Source organism: Python bivittatus, unplaced genomic scaffold, assembly GCF_059951505.1.
Source record: "Python bivittatus isolate LINGU-HERP-01145 unplaced genomic scaffold, Pbiv_v1 ctg000020_np1212, whole genome shotgun sequence".
Taxonomy (NCBI): domain Eukaryota; kingdom Metazoa; phylum Chordata; class Lepidosauria; order Squamata; family Pythonidae; genus Python; species Python bivittatus.
In genome coordinates this window covers 45203075-45226530 of record NW_028277030.1, presented here as the reverse complement: position 1 = coordinate 45226530, position 23456 = coordinate 45203075, and the positions used below count along the sequence as shown (strand labels likewise).

General features: G+C 36.2%; 1 protein-coding gene across 1 annotated transcript in view; it reads right to left on the bottom strand.

The window, feature by feature from the left end:
• Window positions 1-23456, bottom strand: part of MEI4 (meiotic double-stranded break formation protein 4) — a 52719-nt gene that overhangs the window by 15884 nt on the left and 13379 nt on the right. The window contains exon 4 of the mRNA XM_088150712.1: window positions 16382-16513. Coding sequence (XP_088006838.1) covers window positions 16382-16513 — 132 coding nt within the window. The remainder of the gene's footprint in view (window positions 1-16381; window positions 16514-23456) is intronic.

Sequence of the window (23456 nt, the reverse complement as noted above, 5' to 3'; positions counted from 1 at the left end):
GCTATCTACCACTTCAATATCTTGATTGTCAATTCTAAGGTTAGTTGCTGTACCTGTGGTCATTAGTTTGGTCTTCTTTAATCTTAGTCCCATTTTTTTCATTGTGCTCTTTGACTAGAGCTTGCAGATCATTTGCATTTTGAGCTATCAGATTAGTATCATTAGTATAGCACAGGTTATTGATGTTTCTTTCTCTAACTTTAAAACCACTCTCATTTCCTTCCAATCAACCTCCCTCAATATATATTTAGCATATAGGTTGAAGAAATAAAGAGGCAGTATACAGCCTTTTCTTATTCCTTTCCAACCTGTAACCAGTCTGTTTTGCCATGTTCTGTCCATACTGTGCCTTCCTGAGCTATATATACAGTAGGTTTCAGATGAGGACAGTGTGATGTTCTGGGATTTACATTTTTCTAAGCAGTCTACAGCTTGACGTGTTTGACTCAATCAAAGGCCTTTCTATAATCAGTGAAGCACATACTGATTTCTTTTTTTGCCTTTTTTGGCTTTCTCAAGTATCCAACATGCATCAGCAATAATGTCTTATGCTCCTTAACGTTTTCTAAAGCTGCACTGAATATCGGACATCTCCCTCTCTGTGCAGGGAACTAATCTGTATTGGGATCATTCTAAACATTATTTTGCTAAGATGTGAAATTAAAAATATTGCACACTGGTTTACACATTCCATTAAGTCTCCTTTCTTTGGTATTGGTATGTAGATTGACTTCGCCCAGTTTGTTGGCCACTGTGTCATTCTTCAGTTTGTTGGCATAGTTTGGTTAGAACCTTTACTGATTCTTTTTCTGTTGCTTGCCAGATATTCCATCAATTTTTGTAGCCTTCTGACTTGGTAATGACTGGAGTGCTCATTTCATCTTTAGTACTAGAGGTTCTTATAAGTAGGGAAGACTTATAAGTTATTTAGGATGGTGACATTTCTACTGTCAGAATGTCAGTATACTCCTTCCATCTTTATTTGATCTTTGAATCAGTTACTATATGTCCACTGGTGTCCTTTAGCATACCAATTCAAGGCCAGAACCTTCTTCTGAGTTAAAAAATCTTTTGGAAGACTTTCCTTGTTTTTCTGTGTCTGTTTCCATTTTTGATGTTTACAGATATTGTAATACTGCTTTCTGTCTCTTTAACAGCTCTCTAAATTTCTTAGTTAAGTTCCTTCCTGAGATATTTATCATTCTGGGCTTTAGATTCTCTTCTCTTCTTGGAAATTTCCACTATTTATTCTGACATCCAATTTGCTTTCTTCTGTTTCTTGATCTTTGGCAGTCTCTTTTCACATTCATTCTTAACAACTTCTTGAAGTTCATTTCACAAAGTTCTGATTCCTGATTGAGGCACAGGACTTCAAAGTGATTCCTAATGTTCTCCTTGAAAATGGTGAGCATATGCTCAAGTTCATACTGTGGAAACTGGGTGGCTTTTTTTCAGCTTCTGGAGAAGAAATGGCAGACTGAAGATGGCTCCACAAAAGCAGAACTGATGACCATGGCGGAATGAAGAGCCAGCAAGTAGACCAGCTCTTCAGTCATTCCTCTCCAGACAAGGACAGGACTTGAGATCACCCACAAGTGCTCTAGACAGCTGCTCCCCATGAGGAGACCGCAAGACAGCAGTCTCTGGTGGGTTTAGAGCTCTGGGAGATAAGGGATAGCCATCTTGCTCAAACCGTGGTCGGCACCTTTGAAAGGGCACTAAGTTTGCATACTTCCTTTTCTAATCGCTTTTGAAAATTGCTTGTTAACTGCTTTTCAGCTATTAGGAACCTTTGGATCAACATGTTTTACAGGAGTATTCACATGTAATCATGATTATTAACACTAATTTGGCAAATGTCTTGCTAAAGATTGTACAAGCTATCAAATTCTATTATGGGAAAAGTCTATTATTAGTAAGTAGGGTAAGGGTTTTTGTAGAGCAGAGAGAAGGTTGGTCTGTCATAACATACACTTGATAAAACCTTGCTGTGAATAAATAGGGTTTTTTTCAAATGTTCACAGAACAGTTGCTTAATCATCTGTTTTGGTATTTTTAATTATCAGGTTGACTGTCCTGCAGTTTTCCAAATTTATCTTTCCCTCCTGTTTGGAAGACTGAAACAATAAACTTCCAGTGCCTCATCTGTTCTTCAGCACTTCTAAACATTATACCACTCTAGCATGGAATTAATCTAGTCGTGGTGATTTGAACTTAAAAATTCATGTAGATATAGTTATTCATTACATTAGTTATATTACTTACTCCAGATTGAATACCACTTCTCTTGGGGGGGAGGGGAATAAACCGTCTTTCCATCACTGAAAAGTTACGTAGTATTTCCTAGGCAATGGACCTAAGGTTGGGATTTATTTTAGAAATGAAGATAGGTTTAGGAAAACAGACTTGAAAACTGTATCAGTGATGGAATTAGATGAAATTATTTATTCTTTCTACAACCATCTATACAGAGTTACCGAAATTACTAGAGACAATCTCAGATATGGACTATTATTTGAATACCTCACACTAAGCCTATTTGAAAACTAACCCACCTATTCCCCTGTAGATTACTGAACTTTCATCCTCTGCAGCAATGGACTATTTTTTCTTAGAACTGCTAGGGTGCCTAAGTACCTTATAAGAGAATAAATACTGTTAAGGTACCAATTATAAAGAAATAATTTTGAGACACTGCATACAGTATAGTGAGTTATTGGAATATCTGAATACAGACTTTGAAAAAATCTCATGTTCTTTCTTAAGATATGCTTTAAAATGTAATAAACTAAGATAGGAGTGGTCCGTACTATGATGGGTATGTTTTTTAGAAATAATGCCCTAATATACTGACATTTAGCAAAGGGAAAGAAGTCATTCATTAAAGGAAAATTATTAGTGTATATGCACAGGAGAGGCATTCTTTTACTCCAAGAAAACTGTATTATTTGCATTCTCCAACTTCTCAACTTTTCCATATATTATGAGCTATCATGATTGATAACTAACACCCTTTAAAATGTTCTGTTTTCAGATTGAGTGAAAGAAAAGCTCTTTTCAGTTCAGTTTTGCTAAATTCATCACTTGTATCTAGACTGTTACAACTGAAAATACTGTTTTTTGGTAAAAGTAGAGACTCAGGATTTTTAGGTCAAAAAATCTGCCCCTAGCTTGAATGGCAGATATTGTTCATATAAAGAAGTATTTATTTCTTTGTATGATTTATATTGCCGTTCACCTCACACATGAAACTCTAGGTGGTGTGCAAGAATTAAAAGCATGAACCCCTCCCCTTGGTGCTCAAAAGTTAAACAATGACCTCACTGACCCCTTCCCAAAAAAGGGAAGGGAAGGGAAGGGAAGGGAAGGGAAGGGAAGGGAAGGGAAGGGAAGGGAAGGGAAGGGAAGGGAAGGGAAGGGAAGGGGAAAAAAATCAACACCACCATATCAACATCAGCAGAGCTCACCTAATTTCCTAATCCAAATACCTGGGGAAACAGCCAGGTATTTTTTTCCCCCCTTCTCTTAAGGGTTGATTTTTTTTGGGGGGGGTCTTTTTGGGTAAAATGTAATATATAGGGAAGCCATTCTTGCTTAAATTTAGTCCAACTTCTATTCTGGATATATACTGTTAATTTTGCCATTACTGTATATTTCTCAAGTTTGGTTTCCTAGTCTGATATTGTTGGCAAAGTATCTCTTTCAATGTTGGGCCAAATTTATCCTCGCAGCTGTCACCATAAAGGGGGGGGGGAGTTTGAAAAAAATGATTTGTTCTGGAAAGATTCCTAATAGGAAAAACTGAGGTTTCAATTCAAGTTTGTTTTTTTTTAATTAATGATGCAGTGTACTTTTTTATATAGTAATTTTATTAAAGAAATAATGCTGAATACTTCTTTCCAGTACTTTTGAAATTTTTTTACATGATCAGCATATATGATAAAATGTTCCTTTTATATCACAACATATCCAAAATCTATTATATGATTTATCTATTTTTGCAATTATGGATGGAGTTATGTAACTTCTGTAAAAAAATTATTTGAACTCTCTCTTAAATTATACCTTGGGGTAAATTGTATTGAATTTTTCCATAAGTCCTCCCACTGTTGTAATGTACATTTTTCTTTAAAATTTTGCATCCACTTTATCATGCAGTTTTTATTTCTTCTGTCTCTGTGTCATATTTTAATAGCAATTTATATATATATGACCTAATAGGTGGTCTTGATTCTATATAAGTGTTTCAAATTCTGTCATTTATCATAAAAAACCTCCTTTCCTGAAGTCATTTTTTATTCTTCCAGCAATTTGTAAATACAGCAACCATGGTAAATTTCAGCCTTCACCAAATAATTTATGCTGTGTCTTTAGTCTATTTCTAGAATCTCAATGCATCATATCCACATATATAATTACACTTTTCTTACAATAATTGTCTCCAGAATAAAAGGTTGATTGAAGATCACCTCATTTGAAGAGATTGCTGGATTTAATATTACTTTTGTTGAAATCCATGTTCTTATCAAGCTGTCTTATAATATGTCCTTTTAAATGTTTAGCTTCTTTTGTAACTTTATATCATAAGTATCTATGAAGTCCATTCGCTAAACTTGCACCTTCTAATATTGACATTCTGATATTTGAGGATTTTACCCATTTGACTATCATAACAAATAGTTTGCCCAATAATTTAAAATTTGGGAGAGCAAGTCAACCTTTATCTTTTGAATTCTGTAAAATTACTGATTTTACTGGAGTTTTTGTTTTCTTTTCCAAATGAATTTGTTAATTGTCCTTTGCCAATCTTGCAAAAATTTACCAGGATTAAAATGAGCTCAATTTGAAATAAAAGAATAGCTAGATCTTCAGGGCCTTACAAAAGGGTAACAGGGTCAGGGCCATCTGAATATCTGATGCGGGGAATATTATTCCATAGTGTAGGTCCTGCCACTGAGAAGGCATGACCCGGGGGTCCAACAAGATGACATCCGCTAAATCTAGCAGAGAGGGCACCAGATCTCTTATATCAAACAATAAGGATCTGGAGCATGCCCTCTCTGCTAGATTCGGTGGGGCAAGCAGAGACAATGGGAGAAAGGCCATCCGACAAATAGCCTGGCCCTATGCCATGTTGGGCTTTATAGGTGATAACCAATATCTTGAATTGCATCTGGGAATCTACTTGGAGCCAGTGCAGCTTGTGGAACAGTGATGCATAATGAGAAATGCCAAAAACTGCCAGTGCTGCTGCAATCTGGACCAGCTGTGGCTTCTGAGTACTCTTCAAGGGCAGCCTCATATAGAGCACATTACAGTAATCCAAACAGGCATGAGCAAACAGACATGAACAAGGCCTCTGGGTCGATGAATGGGTACAATTGGCATACAAGATAAACCTGTACAAAGGCCCCCCCAGCCATGGCTGCCACCTGCTCTTTACATGGGAGCTGAGAGTCCAGGATGACCCTCAAATTGTGTAGTAACTCTGACAGGGGAAGTGCACTCCCATGCAGAGTTAAAGGTGGAAGATCTCCAGAACCTGGAAGCCTTAAAACCCATAGCCTTGTTAGGTTGAGCCAAAACAGAACTTTTCTCAAAGTGTTCTAATTTGCCATGGAGGGAAATCCTCCAAGTACTGATGAGTAGAACACCACTGGCCTAGACAGAAACTGGAGGGGCAGGGAGGGTGTTGGCAATGAAGTGATTAGAGAAACTTGGTTACATAAACAAAATAATTACGGTGCAGAGTAACCAATAGTAAAGGATAAGAAAAACATATTAATAAAGAAATGCGTGTTTCATTTGCCATGGTATAACTGAAGGCCATGGGGATTTCACCACTTCCTATGGTAAATACTTTGTATTAAGAGAGTGGAAAAAAACTTGGTGGTTTTGTACCTTGTTCTCTATAAATCTTGCCTAAGGTTACATATATAATAGACACCTTTGGAATAAATTAACATATTTCAGTATTTTGCATTACAACAGACAACATACTTTGCTTTCATACTGTCAGGCCTAGCCCAAGGAACTCCAAGAGACCATGCAAATTCAGTCCAGTTATGTTTATTAGCTACAACCTCTAGCAAGAATCTTCCCAGACTAAAACCCCAGTTCCCAAAGTCCTCCAGCCACAACAGTATGAATTCCTCAGGGAGGTGTCAGTCTCATCCTTTTGTTCCTCCCATGCGGTTCCGGTGAGCTAAGAAAATGCTTATCTCCCTGAGCTTGGCCTTCATAATTCCATTCCATCACACATACCTATCCAACTTTTCTTCATTGACCTTTAAAAGTTTAACTTGTATTATTTGATATGTCTTAAAAACAGAGATACTATTACGTTTGCCAGATGAATCTTACATGAACTCACAATGTGCAAACCTATACCCACCATGGTTTCAGATTGTGGTCTATAACCAACCCCGAACCAAGTTTAGATCTGTACAGACTATAAAGGAATGTTTATGTCAATTCTTGCTCCCTCTTGTTTCTCTGGGACTTATTGATAAGGTGCTTTTAGTGAGCAATGTCCACCTAATTTGGATGAAGCAAAACAGTACATAAAAATAATTTAATACTTTCATTTAAACAGGACTGAAGTCTGGATTTATAATTACCAATACAAGCAAATAGAAAAAAAAAAGAATAAATATGAAGTCAAGATTATTTGCTTGCTAAGACTGTAATTGGTACCAGAGAGTTTTCCATTTTAACATCATCATTTCTTCTATCAAGAGCTTAGTATTTCAGCTGCAATTTTTTTTATTGAGATGGTGAAGTATAAATGTCAAACTAAGTCAAGTTTAATTTATTTGTTTGACCATAAGCCATAACATTCAGGGTGGAAGAATAAAGGATCAGTAGGTCATCACATATACAACATTCCATTAAAACTTTAAAATGCCATTTATACTGACCACACATAAAAACTCTGGGTTCTAATGTGAAATTACAAATTCCCCAAAGTTGTTTAAACCATAATTATACAAAAAGTTAAACAAAATTATGCATAATATTCAGAATATCATAAAACCGATAACCAATTATCTATTTAGATATACAACCAGAATAATGCTTTATTAAAACATATGTGTGTCCTAAAGTTATGACTGGGGAAGAAGTAATTATATATATTAATTTGACTTGACAAATATACCAACAAATCAGAGGCACACCCATGGGATCACCACTGTTGGGACTCATAGCAGAGATTGTAATGCAACGCCTAGAAGCTATAGCACTCCCACAAATACAACCTAAAGTATGGATCTGAAATGTAGATGACAAAGGTAGTTGTTGGTATATTTGTCCATCAAACTGAAAATAGGTGGTGAGGCAGAGGTTGATGAGGTCCATGATTCTGGCTATTTCAATCTGAGTGTATTATAACCTTTGTTATAATAAAAAAGGAGCAACTAGAGAAGACACATGAAACCATCAACAACATCTTCAAAGGAATAAAATTCACCAGGGAGGAAGAAAACAACAACACACTACCCTTCCTGGATATCCTCATCAGCAGAGGAAACAACAGCAAACTAGAAACCCAAGTTTATTGGAAGACAACCCACACTAATCAAGTACTCCATTACCAAAGCAACAACCCAACTTCCTACAAGAGGAGCTGTGTAAGAACATTATTCAAGCGAGCAAAAACACATTGCAGCAACCCAGAACAGCAGAAAAAGGAAAGAGACCACCTATACAACATCTTCCAACAAAATGGATATCCACGCAACTTTATCAAAAAGTGCCTGACCACTCAACCTATTACAACACAACCAACACAAGCTATGAAAAGGATCACACTGCCATACATCAGAAACGTCTCAGAAACCACCAACAGACTATTACAACCACATGGCATCTCCGTGGCACACAAACCAATGAAAGCCCTCCAAAATATCTTAAGTAAACCAAAAGACCCAGTAGGTCAAGAAGAAAAAACAAGAGTCATCTACAAAATACAGTGTAAGGACTGCAACAAACACTACGTAGGACAGACAGGCAGAAGGCTGGCAGAGTGCATCCATGAACACCAACTAGCAGTTAAAAGACACAATGAAAACTCCTTAATCTCACAAGACATGGACAACCTTAACCATAGTTTTAACTGGGAAACTCTCAGCATTTTAGACCAAGCTAAATCCAAAAATGCAAGGGAATTCTTGGAAGCTTGGTATTCAGACAAGGCAGCAATTAACAGACACACAGAGATAAACAGCATCTACACACTATTCAGAAGAGACAAAAGACCAGATCAACAATTCTCACCAGCAATTATCACTAAGATAAGCAGAGGTTACCACACGGCACACAAGCAAGCAACAAACAATACCCTAATCAAGGAAATACCAGAGGAACAAAACAAAACCCCCACCCCACCAACACTGACAGGGCATGCAAGAGTATATAAACAGAGAGCAAACCCCATCCCATTCCAACACTGAAGATGTTACCTAGCCTGGTGACGAAACGTTTGCAGGAAAAGAACCAAGCTCAGAGAACCCCAAAGACTCCACAGTTCAACCCTGAGCTACACATATTCGCCTCCGAAGTTTGCATTATCATATCCAATTTTCTAATAAACATATTTTCTATCTAGCTATTCTTAATATAAGCTATGTTTAATATATTTATGTTCCCTGTATGAATAGTTTCCCTCCAAATGCTGTGTTATTTGAAATGTTAGATAAATAACAGACACTACTGCCATCTCCACTGTGACAAAGTCAGTACTGACAGATCACATCACTTCACTCTAACAGAACTCTGCAACAGATTTTTTTACATTTCCCAGCTAAATGTGTACAGGATTGTGCTTACTAGAGATTCAGATTCACATAAAAGAACAATCATAATATATTTGTATATTGTCTTTTTATATACACAACTTTCAGAGATTCATGATGGATTATATAGTCACAAAACACATTGTAATCTCTAGCAATACACTGTTATCAAAGTAGTTGCACAATAAATGCATGCTAAAAAAATCACTGCAAAAATAATTCCTTACTGACAGAACAAGCCTTGACCTAGGAGATAATTCCAGAAGAAGAACTCCTTTTAAACAGTTGCTGATCAAGGTAAAGCTAGTCCTCAGTTCTAAGTTCTTATATGAATTATGAGAATACAGGAAGTCCTGCTTACTGACCACTTATTCAGGGACTGTTTGAAGCTACAACACTGCTGAAAAAATAACTTTACGGGTAATATACGACCATTTATGACCTTCGCAGTGTCCATTAGTCACATGATCACCGTTACAGTCAGTACACATCCTGTGCTTGACCTGTGTTTTTTTTCCCTCCCCCCTTGCACAGAGATTGGCGAGGAAGAGAGTTCAAAAGAGTAAGCTGTTTGCTCTTCTACACATTGAAAGCAGTGGAAAGGATCATGCAAAGGAGAGATCGCCTACAGAAATTGCTTGCTTTTTTGCTCTCTCCTCCCCTTACAGAACAGAGAGATTGGAGAGAAAGGGATTTCAAGAGAGTAAGCTGTTTGCATAGTGCGCCCGTGGCTCCCAGCCCTGGGCTGCTGATGCAATTGCATTGCTTTTGATGTGTATAAGACAGCAAGCAGGCATTTGAGCATTCCAAAGGGCAAAGAAGTGGTTAGGAAGCAAACAAAAGCCAGAGGTGTGAAACTGAGTAGTCTCATCTCTTTCTAGCCAGAAAGCACAGTTGCAGTCACGTGATTTCCACCTAGCAACCCCACTTCACTTAGGGTGGAGTTGCCAGTCCCAATTAGGGTCATTAAGCAAGGACTACCTGTAGCCTATTTCTGAGCAAAACAGTAAATGGCAACTTTGTCACAGAGGCCAGAGTCAGTAATAGCAAGCAATTCATATAAGGCCATTAAGAAACTGTTGAAAATTTGTTATAGCTCACAGGTTCCATTATGGAAAGTCTGCAGCCTTTCTCAATCTTTTTATGCTGGAGGAACCCTTGAAATAATTTTCAGGTCTCTGAGAAACTCTGCATAAAAATCACAAAAAATACAAGAAGTTCACAGGACAATTCATTTCTAACCTATACAATCAATGTTTTACAATATTTACAACAGCAGCAAAGCAGCAGGCTGGCAGCTAAATCCAGATATGTAAAAATTCCCACCACTGTGAGAGCTAGGATTGAGTGGTGTGTGAAATCCAAAAAATAATTTTTGTTTTTAATCACAATCTCTCATGGAACCCCTAGTGACCTCTCATGGAACCCTAAAGCTCTGCGGAACCCCAGTTGAGAAAGACTGGTCTATAGAACTGTGATAAAAACATGATACTTCAGTGAGGATACCAAATATTTAGCACAAATCAAAATCAGAATTATGGTTGAAGACTTTACCTAAAGTCTTATTTCTCTCTGTAGCCTGATATAAAACAGTGGGCCCATGTTCTTTGATAATTACTCATAACCTTTCCATCTCCAGTGTTATGTAACTAGGGAAGGCACACAACTATTTAATTCGATTTTATTGCAAAAAAAGGAGGATAATTAAATCTGTTCTCCAAGATCAATATAAGTGGATATTAGGCAAGCCAAAGATTAGACCAGCATGCATAGAGGGCTGCTAAATATATATTTTCCTTTCATAATTATTACAAGATAGATTTGATATTTAAAGTATTATTGGTGCTCCTTATTCATACTCACACCTGTGTCCAAGATGTTTTTTTGGGAAGAAGGAAACAGGAGCACTGTAATAATTCAGCTGACCCAAAGTGATGTTCTCTTGTTAATAATTAGCTCCAAATATGGAAGTCTCAACTGTCTCTTTTATATCTTCAAACCTCAGAAAGTGTCAGTGAATTCTAGTTTATTAACTAGATTGTGCTGTATCCATGCTGGCACTTAGACTCTTGAATGGTTCCCTTCAGACCCATGAGCTGGTCAGCAAATTTGAACCTGCTGTTAATGCACATGTCTTTGTTTTGAGTAGATTATCTCTTGTGTTTGAGAAACCTGTAATGTCTGGGATCCATCTCTGCTATGAGATTCTTGCTATCTTCTTTAAAACACATCTTTGCCCATTCCATGTAGCATTAGTTTCTCACAAGAATCTGGACAATATCTGGTTGTTTTCATTCCATTAAGGTCACGTGCGTCTAAATTGACCTCTCTTTTCCAGACTTATCAGCTATCTGTTTCCTGCATAGACTGATGGAGAGATTATTCTAAACAAGTCTGAGAAACATTTCTTGGGCTGACCAATAAATGCACAATGAATGTTTCTTATATTTGGTTCTTCCTTGTAGTCTTGACTTCATTTTTGTTACATTATTCAGGATCTTCCTTGAAGTACTTCCAGCCTTCCAGTTAAAAAAATCCACTCATTCTCTGATTCAGTGAAATAGCTGCTTACAGCTCATCCCCTTCCATATCACAAAAGTCTCCTTTCAGGTCATTGGTCCTTCCAGTCCTTTCCCCAAACTGATATTAAACTTTCGAATATTTTGCTTGTTTCTTCTATCACATAGACACATTAGTGCAATACAATGGAACAGTTCAAGAATGAAAGACAAACACCTCAAGCCTGAACCTTTACATTTTTTTCATTCCTCAGGGTTGATTAGAACATTGTCAAAAACTACAAAGGAATCATGCCTTAACAAAAAAAATTGCACTATACAGTTCAAGCATTTCACCTCTTTTGCTTTCCAAGTTAGAAGGTGAACCAGTTGATAATAGCATGTGACCTTGCTTTGTTTCCAGAAAATCAAACACATCTGAACTGCAATCCATTTATCTGAAGTAAAGGAAATCTGCTGAAATTCTGATATGTGATTCAGTTAGAAATTCTTTTCTATGGCATTTCCGGCAATCGCCTTTACAATGTAAAATAAAAAACAAGGATAAAAAGGAAATGGATTTTTGTGGTACTATAACTCTAGTGGTTCTCCAGGGACAAAAGAAAAAACAAAACCCTTACTCTTCAGCAGCTGATTTATTAATTATCACTTTGCTACTTGCTCATCTGTATATGTTAGCATTGTATTTCAGAATAAATAGTAAATTCTATATCTCTAGAAGAGTAACTCAAGGGTAGCTATATTCATATTAAATTCTGGATTATAATTTTCCCTGACTGACTGGCAGTTGGAAAAATCTAGAGGGACATTTACTGTTTCCAATCAACACACCCTCCCCTACTCTTATTCTCTTTAAACACTTTGATGTGATGATGAATCCAAACACAGATTTCTGAACAAGGCCCTTTTCAAATTGTTTCAACTGTAAAACATGCCAGGAAAAATACAAAATACGTTTTTAATCCATAGGATACTTACAATGATTAATTCTGATAAAAATATGACAGATGACTCTTAGCTCCAGAAAATTAGTGTTTGCTCTAATTCTTACGAATGTAATAAACTACACAATTGTCTGCAGTGCTTCATGTAGGGATTCACTTTTTATTACTTGAAGTATTTACAGCCTACTTTGTATCTGTGGATTTCAGGACAAGTTACAAACCAATACAAATGATTTTTAAAATAAGCAACAATGGAACAAGAATAACTCAAAATAAAAGTCACAACAATAATAAAAACATCAAATTCTATAATCCAATAAAAGAGAAAGTAAGAATAAATTATGGTTCCTAATGAGAAAAAAGCTTGGATAAATAGCCAAGTCTTTATTTGGCCCTGGAATGAAACTCATATAAGCATCAGACTAGCCTTGAGATGGGCCATTCTATTACTATTATGAACAGCCTATGCACACACATTTTAAAAGTAGCACTTCAGGGAGAAATATAGAAATATATGCCAGTAGTTCTCATTTAGCAACTGCAATTGGGACTGGCAACTTGGTCATTAATTGAAGCGGTTGCTAAGTGAAAACCATGCGACTGTGACTATGCTTACGATTTTACTTCAGCTTTCTTTTGCTTTACAGTGTCAGAAGGATATGACCTAAACAACCTGGTGAGCCTAAACGGTGGGGAAGCTCGATTCTTGGGGAAGCTGGGTAAAAGGGCAAATCTTATAGCCCTTTTTCCCTACTCCCTGCCCTCTGGAATGCTCACCCTGGTGTTGGGATAATTAGCAAGAAGAGAATTAAGTTTATATTTACATTCATTCGAGTGGAAAGGATTATAAGAAAGTAAGCAGAGACACAATGGGGAATACACATTGAAAGGAATGTGCTAGTGCTGGCTGTTTGCCTAGCATGCTCCTGGCTGCCAGCCACAAGCTGCTTTAGTGTGAAACTGATTAGGGTCTTGTCAATTTCAGGTAGCAGCTGCCAGTGGGCTAATTAAGGTCATAGAGCTGAGGTTGTTAACTTGCAGTATTATGGAGAAAAGCAACTCAGGAAAAGATAGCTTGTTTAAGCAATCTCTCCACTGTGTGTGTGTGGGGGGAAAAATAACAAGTCAGGCACAGGACAACTGACCGTAATGGTGAATATGTGATTGAGAGAGAGATGCTGCGAAGGTAATAAATGCAGGCATTGGTTGAAAAGTTACTTTTTCATCATAGTTGTAACTGCAAACGGTCACTATCTGAGACAGTCACTAAACAAGGACTACCTGTAGATGAATTTGTAGTGTAATGTCCATGGATGTATCAGATACAAATAAGGCTTAGTTGAACTAATGGCTGTCATTCTACTGAATACAAAATGCAGAGGGTCACATTTTAATACTCTAGGTTGCTTTTTGGATGGTAGAGGAGTGAAAAGATGTGTCAGAAATCTACATCTGCATTTCTAAAACACATGCTTGTCCATTCCATATGGCACTAGTTTCTCACACCGATCTGGAACAATATCTGGTTGTTTCCATTCCATTTAGTTCACTTGCATCTAAATAGATATCTTTTCCAGACTTGCTATCTATCTGATTCCTGCGTAGACTTAGAAAGATGGATGTACCTCTGACTTGCAGGTTCAGATTCTACATCTGACAGTTATTATCAAAGAGATCCTATGGGTTTTAACTAAAAATACTGATTCAGCATGATTGGCCATCAGCATTTCAATTTTTGTAGAACATAATGTATTTTATAGACAAACTTCCCAAGGTTCTGCTATTTCATGCCAAAAATGTTACAAAATTAAGTTGCACCTTCCATGTAAGAATGGGACTATCAAAACTGCAAAGCAACTAGACAGCTTCCATTTATAATGAACACATTCATAAAAACATGCTTTACTCAGAGGAAGAGGGGAACAGTAAAAGCAATTACTTTAACAGCTGATATCCATGGGAAATAATTATCCGCTTTTATCTGATACAAGTGGTGGCCCATAGTGACCACACATTATAAATGAAGTGTACTTCAATGTGCTTTTTCTGTGACAGGAGAGGTACATACCTACTTAGAGGAACAGCTCTAAAACAAATGAGTGCTACTATCATATTATCATGAGGATATCATTAGGATCTATTTTTTGAGTGTTAGTATTCTTTAGCACAGCTTCAAGGAATTCTCAGGCCTCGCGCAGACCTTCTGCAGCAACCTGTTATTTGACAGCCCACAGTAAAGTGTGAATCAAGAGCTACCATCAGTCATTCTCCTGACAAGTACCTTATCTCAGCATGTTTCTTCACAAGTTAAATTGTCTTCAGCAGAGCATATCTGATTTTCTCCAATAATATATTTCTGTTTGTCTTATAGTTCTGTGCTGCTTTTTAATATTATAATCCACATTCACTGCCAATAATATATTGGACAGACATCCTAGTCTGGATGCCATTCTTTCTGTGCTTGGTCATTGGTTTTAGAATTCTTTCTTCATCAAAGTTCCTGGCTTCCAGTAAGTATTCCTAAAGCCAATCCCATTGGCTCATCATCTTCTACACCACAACAGAACTCTCTAGGTTGCAGATATAATTTCTTCCTGGAACCCTGTTGCTATAATATTTTGAGTGTGGAATGGAGTTGCAAAGACTCATGCCTCCTAAATTACAATTACAATCCTACAGCATGCATTTTCTTAATAGCAACAACCTGTTAACTAATGGTCTCACTTCCCAAAGCGTTTGGAGGCTCTTCTTTCCTTTTCAGGAATGTACAGAAGACTAAAAAAGTTCAAAAAACAATCCAGCAATATCTCTCACCATCTTTTATCAGAGAATGGACTATTATTCAATTGTTACTACAGGGACTTGCCAATTACTTTTACAAAAAGACAAAATGGGGTGTCTCTCAACACGCAGATAAAAATGCTCTAACTGCATTTTACTATGAATCTTCTTATAATAATTATTTCATATTCATGAAATCAATTTCATTGCTTATTCAGCTGAAGAAAAAAAGACTTTTGTTTTCTGATTGTCATGCTTGGTTTTGTTGTACAGTAAAAGAAAAGAGCAAGCACCTGCTCCTAATCTGCATAGAGCTGGTTCTTTCTTTAAAGACATTGACCATTCTCCAGGGTTGACTGGAAGATCACATCATTTTTGTATTTTCTTGCCATTTATAGAGTTGACCTACAGCCAATCTAGGTTCTGGTCAACAAGGAACTATTATGCCATAACTGAGACAAACAACACAGAACTCATTTAGCTAAAAACCCAGATTCAAGTACATATGGAAGATTTCTAGTACTCCTGGTATATTTCTGCTCTTGCCAGAGAAGATAAACAATCCATGATTTCTTCTGCATTATTTATTTATATATCATCTATGTGCACATTTTACAAAGAGCATGTTACAACAGAGCTCTACCCCTACAAGCTCAGAACAGATACAGGAGCACAACAAAGGGATGAGAGATGGAGGTATGGTAACAAGGATGAATAAATAATTAATTTAACTAGGAAAGGAACTATCTTTCCATTTCTTATACTATATAACCACTGCCAAATGTTTTGACTCTAGGAAACAGCTTAGAGAATCTGCTCCATTTCTCTTGGGAATCAAACCATTTTTAACAATACCTAATCATTTCATTTCATTTCATTTCATTTCTGGATATCTTTTAATTTCCCTGTCTTAAAGGCACTGAGCCCATGATTTGGTTATCTAAACACTTCCCCATTTTGGCTTATGGAACTGTACAAAGCATTCAAAAGAACCACTTTGCAAAGCACGATGATGTGAGTGAACCAACTCATCTTGAAGCATTAAAGCAGCCATGTCACTCAATGAAGCTGCTTCAAAAGTTTTCCCCAGAAGTCTCTGGATGCATGTGCATGCATGGCTGCTTCCCCAAGGTTCATTACAGAGAATGGTTTAGATGAATTTCACCACTGGCTGTATAAATCATCCCTACATACTGTATATTGAAATCTGGTGATAAATTACAATTGAAAGTCAACAAGGAATACTTATAAAAAAAGAAAACTTCAGGAATGTTAATTCTCTAGTGTCAAAGTGAAGTCTATGCATCTTTATAACAGCATAAAATCTCAAGCAGAATGGTACCTTGTTGGCATGCTGCAATTTATTGGCAAATTGACTGACTTCTCTGAAAAGGAAGGATATTGTAGAGCTTCTTAATAGGCTGCATCGCCCAAACAGAACAAGGGCGTGGGAGATGGAATCCTGAACCTGAAACTGAATAAAAATATCAGTAAGTTTCATCCCATTTTAAAAATAGTTTTAATTAATGTAAAATGTGCGGATATATTTAGAACATTTATAGAGCATCTAAAAATATGGGCTAGTAGAGACTGAACAAGCAAGTCAAACACATTTTCTTGAAATGTATCATGTATCTATATAATACTATTTCTGTATACTTTACAAACAGTAAAAATATAAGTAGATATACATAGAAGTTTATTTGATCATAAACAGCATGCTAAATTATTCCTTTTCATGCCAATGAAGCAATTTTAGAGCAGCTTCCATCCAGTGAAGCTATACCAATTCACTAAATATGATTTATTTATTAGATTAATATCCTGCCTTCAGGAACCCAAGGCAATATAGATAATGCTCCAACCTCCTATTTTCCCCACAATAACCCTGTGAGGTGCTTTGGCCTGATACAGTGAGACTAGCCCAGAGTCACTCAAAGTGCTTCTGTGTTTGAGGGGAGGTTAAAATCTGGGTCTCCCTGGTGCCAGTATAATTTTAAAGTTTATGCTGAGATTTAACAGGAATAAAGTCAGAATGCAATAAATGCTTCTTCTATAACCTGATTTGGTGCCTAAAGGCTGTAGGCCCTTGGCATATCAGGGCTGACTACCACATAATCCTCTATTTCGTTGATACACAGTGTGTGTTCAAATATATTCATTATTCAGTAAACAGTGATTCTTGGAATGCATGTAAGTACATGCAAAACCCAGTTCCAATGTATACAGAAGTGCAATCTCTTTCTCCCCCGACCCAAGATAGAAAATTTCAAAGGGATACCTTCAAATTTCATTCAGTCAATATACAAACGCTACTAACAAAGTAAGTCCAAAGGATATTTTAAGAGATGTAAGCTTAGTACTTTCTGAGTAATCACAGACCATTTATATGTATAATGAGAAGATCTGAAATTTTAATAAGTAAATTTATTTTCTTCACAGAACTAGAATTACCAAATTATTGAATACTCACTTTCAAGGGTCATTATAACCCTTTCATAGCTCAGTCCAACAAATTGCTGAACAATCAAGGCATACATTTTGATAAAAGGATTTCAGAGCTATACAAATAAGAAAGTTCAGTTCCTGCCTTCAAGAGTACCTAGCTTCTTTTCCTTGCACAGGATTATATGGTTTTTTGTTTTGTTTTGGTTTTTTTTGGAGTGGCCAAAACATTATATAATACTGGAAGGATAAGCCTACAACAGACTTGTAGCAATGCATAGCCAACATGTGTGGTTTGTCAGCATCAGAATTAGTCTTTTTTCTTGTTTCTTTTAATTTCAGTTTATATATGAACAGTTAATAATACTATTATTAATTTAAATGGCATGGCTTGCCAATGTTTGTATCTAGTAACAGTGAAAGATACGCAGTATATGTTGTGTTATTTGCACCATATTAATATGTTTGTTCCTTTAGTAAAGCACCATTTTTTTAAAGCAATCTTCATATTTTCTGCTAAGCACTATGTTGATGACTACAACACTGTGTGTTAATTTTAGGAAGTGTACTATGGCTGTGCATTAATTCTGGGTAAATAAGAAAAATGGAACACAGTGGCAGAGTCCTGCTTCTTTACTCATCTCCAAGTTGATTTTCAGAATCTCAAAATCTTGGTCATCTTGCTATCATTCATTTATTTTTAATGGCTATATATTAAAATACCATTATGAAAGATCCTAAGCTTCTATTGTTTAAACTGGCCAGGCTTTACACATTTCTATACATATAAAAAAGAAGATATACAAAAATGATAAACATGGAACAGAAATCTCATTAATTCAAATGCCCCTTCTCATGGAACATATCGACAGAGCAGGAACTTTGTCCACATTTAATCTGCTGTTTGATACAGCATTATAATTACTGTGCACTTCATTTTTATTATTGCCTAAAGCAGTTATGGTTGTCTAGAACCTCCAAACCATTTCCCCCAATTTTTTTTTTAATATATTCAATCATGTCCAATTCTTGGAGACTGCCTGGACAAGTCCCTGCAGTTTTCTTGGCAAGGTTTTTCAGAAGTGGTTTGCCCTTCCTAGGGCTGAGAGAAAGTAACTGGCCCAAAGGTCACCCAGCTGGCTTTATGCCAAGGCAGGACTAGAACTCATGGTCTCCCAGTTTCTAGCCTGATGCCTTAACCACCTCCAAACCATTTTTCCCCAAATTAGTTTTACTTTAAAAACACATAAGCAGCACAGCTATCTAAATTAATGGTGTTATTCTAGATTTCTTCCTATGCAGACAACTGACCTGTATAATTACATTATTTTCAAGTCGCTAGGAGTCAGGCATTGTACAAATTTAATAATAATACTTTTATTTGTACTATTCATAATTATGTCTACTGATTTCAGTGAGATTTACTCATGCTGTAAATAAGATTATGGGAATCATCTAGACATAAAATGGCAGAAAGATTCAGACAACACTTGTTAGGATGGGGTGCCATGCTTCTGGTGTGGTATTTCTCCCTCCTTTCTATCAGTGGCATGGTTAAAAATAGAAAGAGACAGCAGCAACATTAGTCTTTTTTTCCCTATTCCATTTTTTTCTTTAAACATTTCACTTAATGAAGAGTCTAGATTATTTGAAACCTTGCAGTTCATATACAGCTTCAGTTGGCCTAATAATTTATTAACACTGTGAATTCGTGAGTTGGACTATTAGTTCTATATATGTTTATAGGATAAAGTAAAGTAAGAAACAGTTGTAAAAAAAATTACATCTCTTGAAAATCCTTCCCTAGGCTTATTTATCTATAAACAATAATAGAACATAAGTTAAAATCTCAGCCCTAAGCATTTTAGAGATAGAAGCAATTTGGCATTCCAGCATAGCTGAGTGCTTACTCAGGGATATGGAGGGAGAACAAGAATTACCAGGTGAAAAGAAATGCTTCTAAGTGATTTTTTAAAATAACTGCAGAGCTTTAAGGAATGGCCTGAAGATGTTTAAATATCCAGAGTGCCCTGGGAACAAATTCCAGAACATCTGAAGGATCTTCCCAAACCACAATCAAGGGGGGAAAAAGGAATGCCATACCTACGCACCCCAAAGCATGAGAAAGCAGAATCAAATATATTTAACCCTGAGATTACTGTACCTAACATTTTTCATCTTCAGAATGTCATTGGAAAGCTGGAGCATTTAAAAGCAATAGTGGGAACCGCACAAACTATGCGAATATAACAATAAAGGAGAAAAAACAAATGAAGGATCAAAGACAGGAAATCAGAATACAGGAAAGGATGATTTTCTAAGAAATTATTTCCTTGTCAACAGAACTGTAAGACCCAGATTAGGTCAGGTTAGGAAACAAGGCTTAAAAAAATCAACTGAAAGAATTCTGGAACTATGGGCTTCAGAATCATGTTTGTGCACCATGTCGTGTTAGTAGGCCAGATCTTTGATTGTAATCAGTCATTCTGAGCAGGCAAATGCATCCTGTGTTTTTACTGTGGTTTCAGATGGATCCCATGTTTTTGTGTCATGGGAATACAAAGAGTGCCAGATCCACCCATGATTATAGTGGCACAGTGACTGCAGGCAGATGTAATTCGTAACTGAATACTTATGAATAATTGATGGTTTCAAATGGATGCACCGTAAAATTGTGAAGTTCTAGGAGGATCCACATGGATCCAGTTTTTACCCAGACCCGATTTTGAGGTCTATATTCCAATACTGAGGGGGCGAAAAAATAAGAAAAAAGAGAGGCATTTCCAAAATAAGTAGGGCATTATTACACATACCTTTCAAACAAATAACTATTCAGAAATAAGGTAGAGCATCAGTTAAATATACTTTTCCCTGCACTTGTATTCAAAAATAAGTAGGTTATTTGTTGAAAATGTTGTTCCTCTACATGCTGATTCAGGAGACTTACTAAATTCAATAAGGCTTACTTCTGATTAAACTTGTATAAGCTTGTAGCCATGCAAATAATATAGCAGCAGTTCCTTTCCTTTTTTTCCTTTTCTGGCCAATACAAAATCATACACAGAAAAACTTTTCTCTTTTTTTTTTTTTGGCTGGGGATATACTGCTAATCCAAAACATCTGTAGACAAAAATGGACCAAAAGCTTTACTACAAGTTACTGTCTAAAGCAGTTAAACATAACTTTCTATGAACTTTTTTTTTACAAGTGGTACTATTATACACTTTGACAAAGAATAATGTTTAATAAAATGTCAGGTAGCAGAAACTAAACATTGTAATGATAAATAATGGTTAAATTTCTACAAACAAATCCTTTCAGTGATGCTTATAATTAATAAATGAAAAAGATCATGGAAAAGTACAAAGAAGAGATTAGTTGGGGGTAGAAAATATAACAGTTAATATCCAAATAATGAAATAAGGCATGAAGAGGATTTGAGAGAGAAATTCAATAAATACTGAGACCATGATACATTGCCTCTTTTATATCAGTAAGCTACCTAGCAAAGGGCTACTGACAACTGCATAAATTCTTCCATCTGGAATAAAGTTCACTCACTTGACAATCTTATCTGGATTGATTATGTTAATATATTTACATTCAATCCTTTGAATGCTTTTTAAAAATATGCTTGGAAGTCTACAAGAATTAAGTTTTCAGAACAGAAGTGTTTCTATTATATGAAATGTCAGATACAACATCTGAAATAAAATATCTTGCGTAAATTTTTTTTCGTTAAATTCTATTGTTCTATTTTTAAAAACAACTTTGGGTCTCTCCATACAATCACACAGTGTTGGCTCAAGATATCTGACTGCTTGAGGAAACAGATAAAGTGGCACTATAATCTCAATTTCACATTTCTGATAGTTGAAATTTCAACATTGATGATGGCAAACTTTCTTCCTATACAGTTGAGGGCAAGAAATTGAGAGCTTAAGGGCACGGAACATACCAAGTATCAAATACTGACTCTCCTAATATTGCTGGGAAAATACTCCTTGCCTAGGCAACAAGAAGGGACCAGAGGCAGGGGAGAGAGACTGATTGCTCACAATCATGAATTATAATCTGCCAAGTGCTTGACATTGAGTTTGATTGGCAATGTTATACAGGATAAATCATGGTTTTCAATTGTTTAGCTTTCTGATTTCCAGATGTATTTCCTTTTAGTGGATGTACGAAGTACAGAATAATGGATAGGATTCCAACCCAAGTGAGAGAGAAACAGACAGAGAGGCTGTAGTGGCAGAGCAGTTTTCCAAAAAATGTTAAGTCTCATGTTACTCTCCTTTTTGTTTCAGGACCTTCATGAGATTGAAATGAATTGTCCAACAGGATAGTTGGGCAAATGCTGACAACAGAGTCCAGTGTAGATTGCATTTACATGCCACTGCAACCTATTGAAAAATATCACATCTGGCACATGCTACTGGCATTCATACAAGCAACACAGCATGTAGCAACTGGACCTGGAAGTAAGCACAAACTGAAACCTACTTGTCTTACAAGAAACAAGTCCCATTATGTGTCTTTAGGGTGGGCCAGTTTACTTCACAGCTGTTTGTTTTCCACAGCTTAGACAGACAATGCCACCAGCCAGATTTCAATTATAGAAATATATTCCTACTATTCCTTATTGTAACTTCAACACATATGTATTCAAATATTTTAGAAATATTTGTATATCTCACAAATGCTGCTCCTTTTGTCAAGTTTTTAGTCACTACTAATGCTGTTCTGTCAATCCATAAAACATCATTATTGCTTAATATTAGCCATGTTTTTTTTCTCCCTTTTGACCATAATATCATATATTCTGTTTAGTAAAAAAGACCAGAACAAATGGACAAGTGTTTCAAAATTCTATATTATATATTGAGACTATATATTGGAAGTGACACTTATTTCCTTGCTCTTGCTGAACACCCCAGTTGTAAGTGTAAGCATAGATGTTTTGTATTCTTGTGAATACAACTTCTTAAATATATTTCACCACTACTGAGAATTCTAGAATGTCAAAATATTACAGCTTCTTAACTCTGTACGTGACCTCTACCTATGTTTTCAGCATCCATATTTTAGAATCAAAAGCATCTTTTTTTCCAGAGGCTGGTTGGTAAAGAAATAATCTTCTAAATAAGCATTCATTTCCCTCCCTCCCTCTTATATATATATTCTGTGGGCCCTTATGATAATAATGATTCTGAAGAGAAAAAGGAGATGCTTAAAACCCAAAGAAGTTATATAAATCTGATGAAAGCCTCCAGACTTCCTGGAAATTCAAAGTCACTTAGAAAACACTGAGATACCAGACTGTTTTCCAAGTTTGTCTGAAATCAACACAAGGTGAGAGATAGATTACGATTCTACTAGCTCCAAACCATGAAGGAACTCTTCCCTGTTCAACTGTGCAACTCTGATGGCACTCAGTGAGACAACCTCTTGATTCTGAAGTGTCTCTGGTACTAGAGTGAGAAGAGAGTCTCTGACCCCTCCTGATTTGGAACTTGAAGGAAAGGCAAAACTAGCTCTGCACTGTACACACCTGAATTTTTTACAGTATGAATGAGACACCTCTCCAGGTTGGAACTCAAAATGAGGACTTAGCCCAGGAGTCACAATGAATCTTAAAGATATATTTAATATGTTGCCATATGTAAGACTACTTTTCCTTCTGATTTAGCTAGCATTCCTGTCAAAATTTATGGACCAAATCAATGAGTTTGAAGATGGAATGGGTAGTCCATCTTCTGTTCTATCAAGGTATGCTATGAGGAGTTGATATTTCCTTTGGAAGGTCCAATTCAGTACAAGTAGTCCCCAGTTTAAGAACAAATTCTGTTCCCAAGGTATGTCCTTAGGTTGAATGTATATGTAAGCCAGAACAGTATTATTGTATAATACTATATAAGTAGCACTTTGTAATGAATGCGAACCATTGTATATTTAACTTGAATCATTGTGTA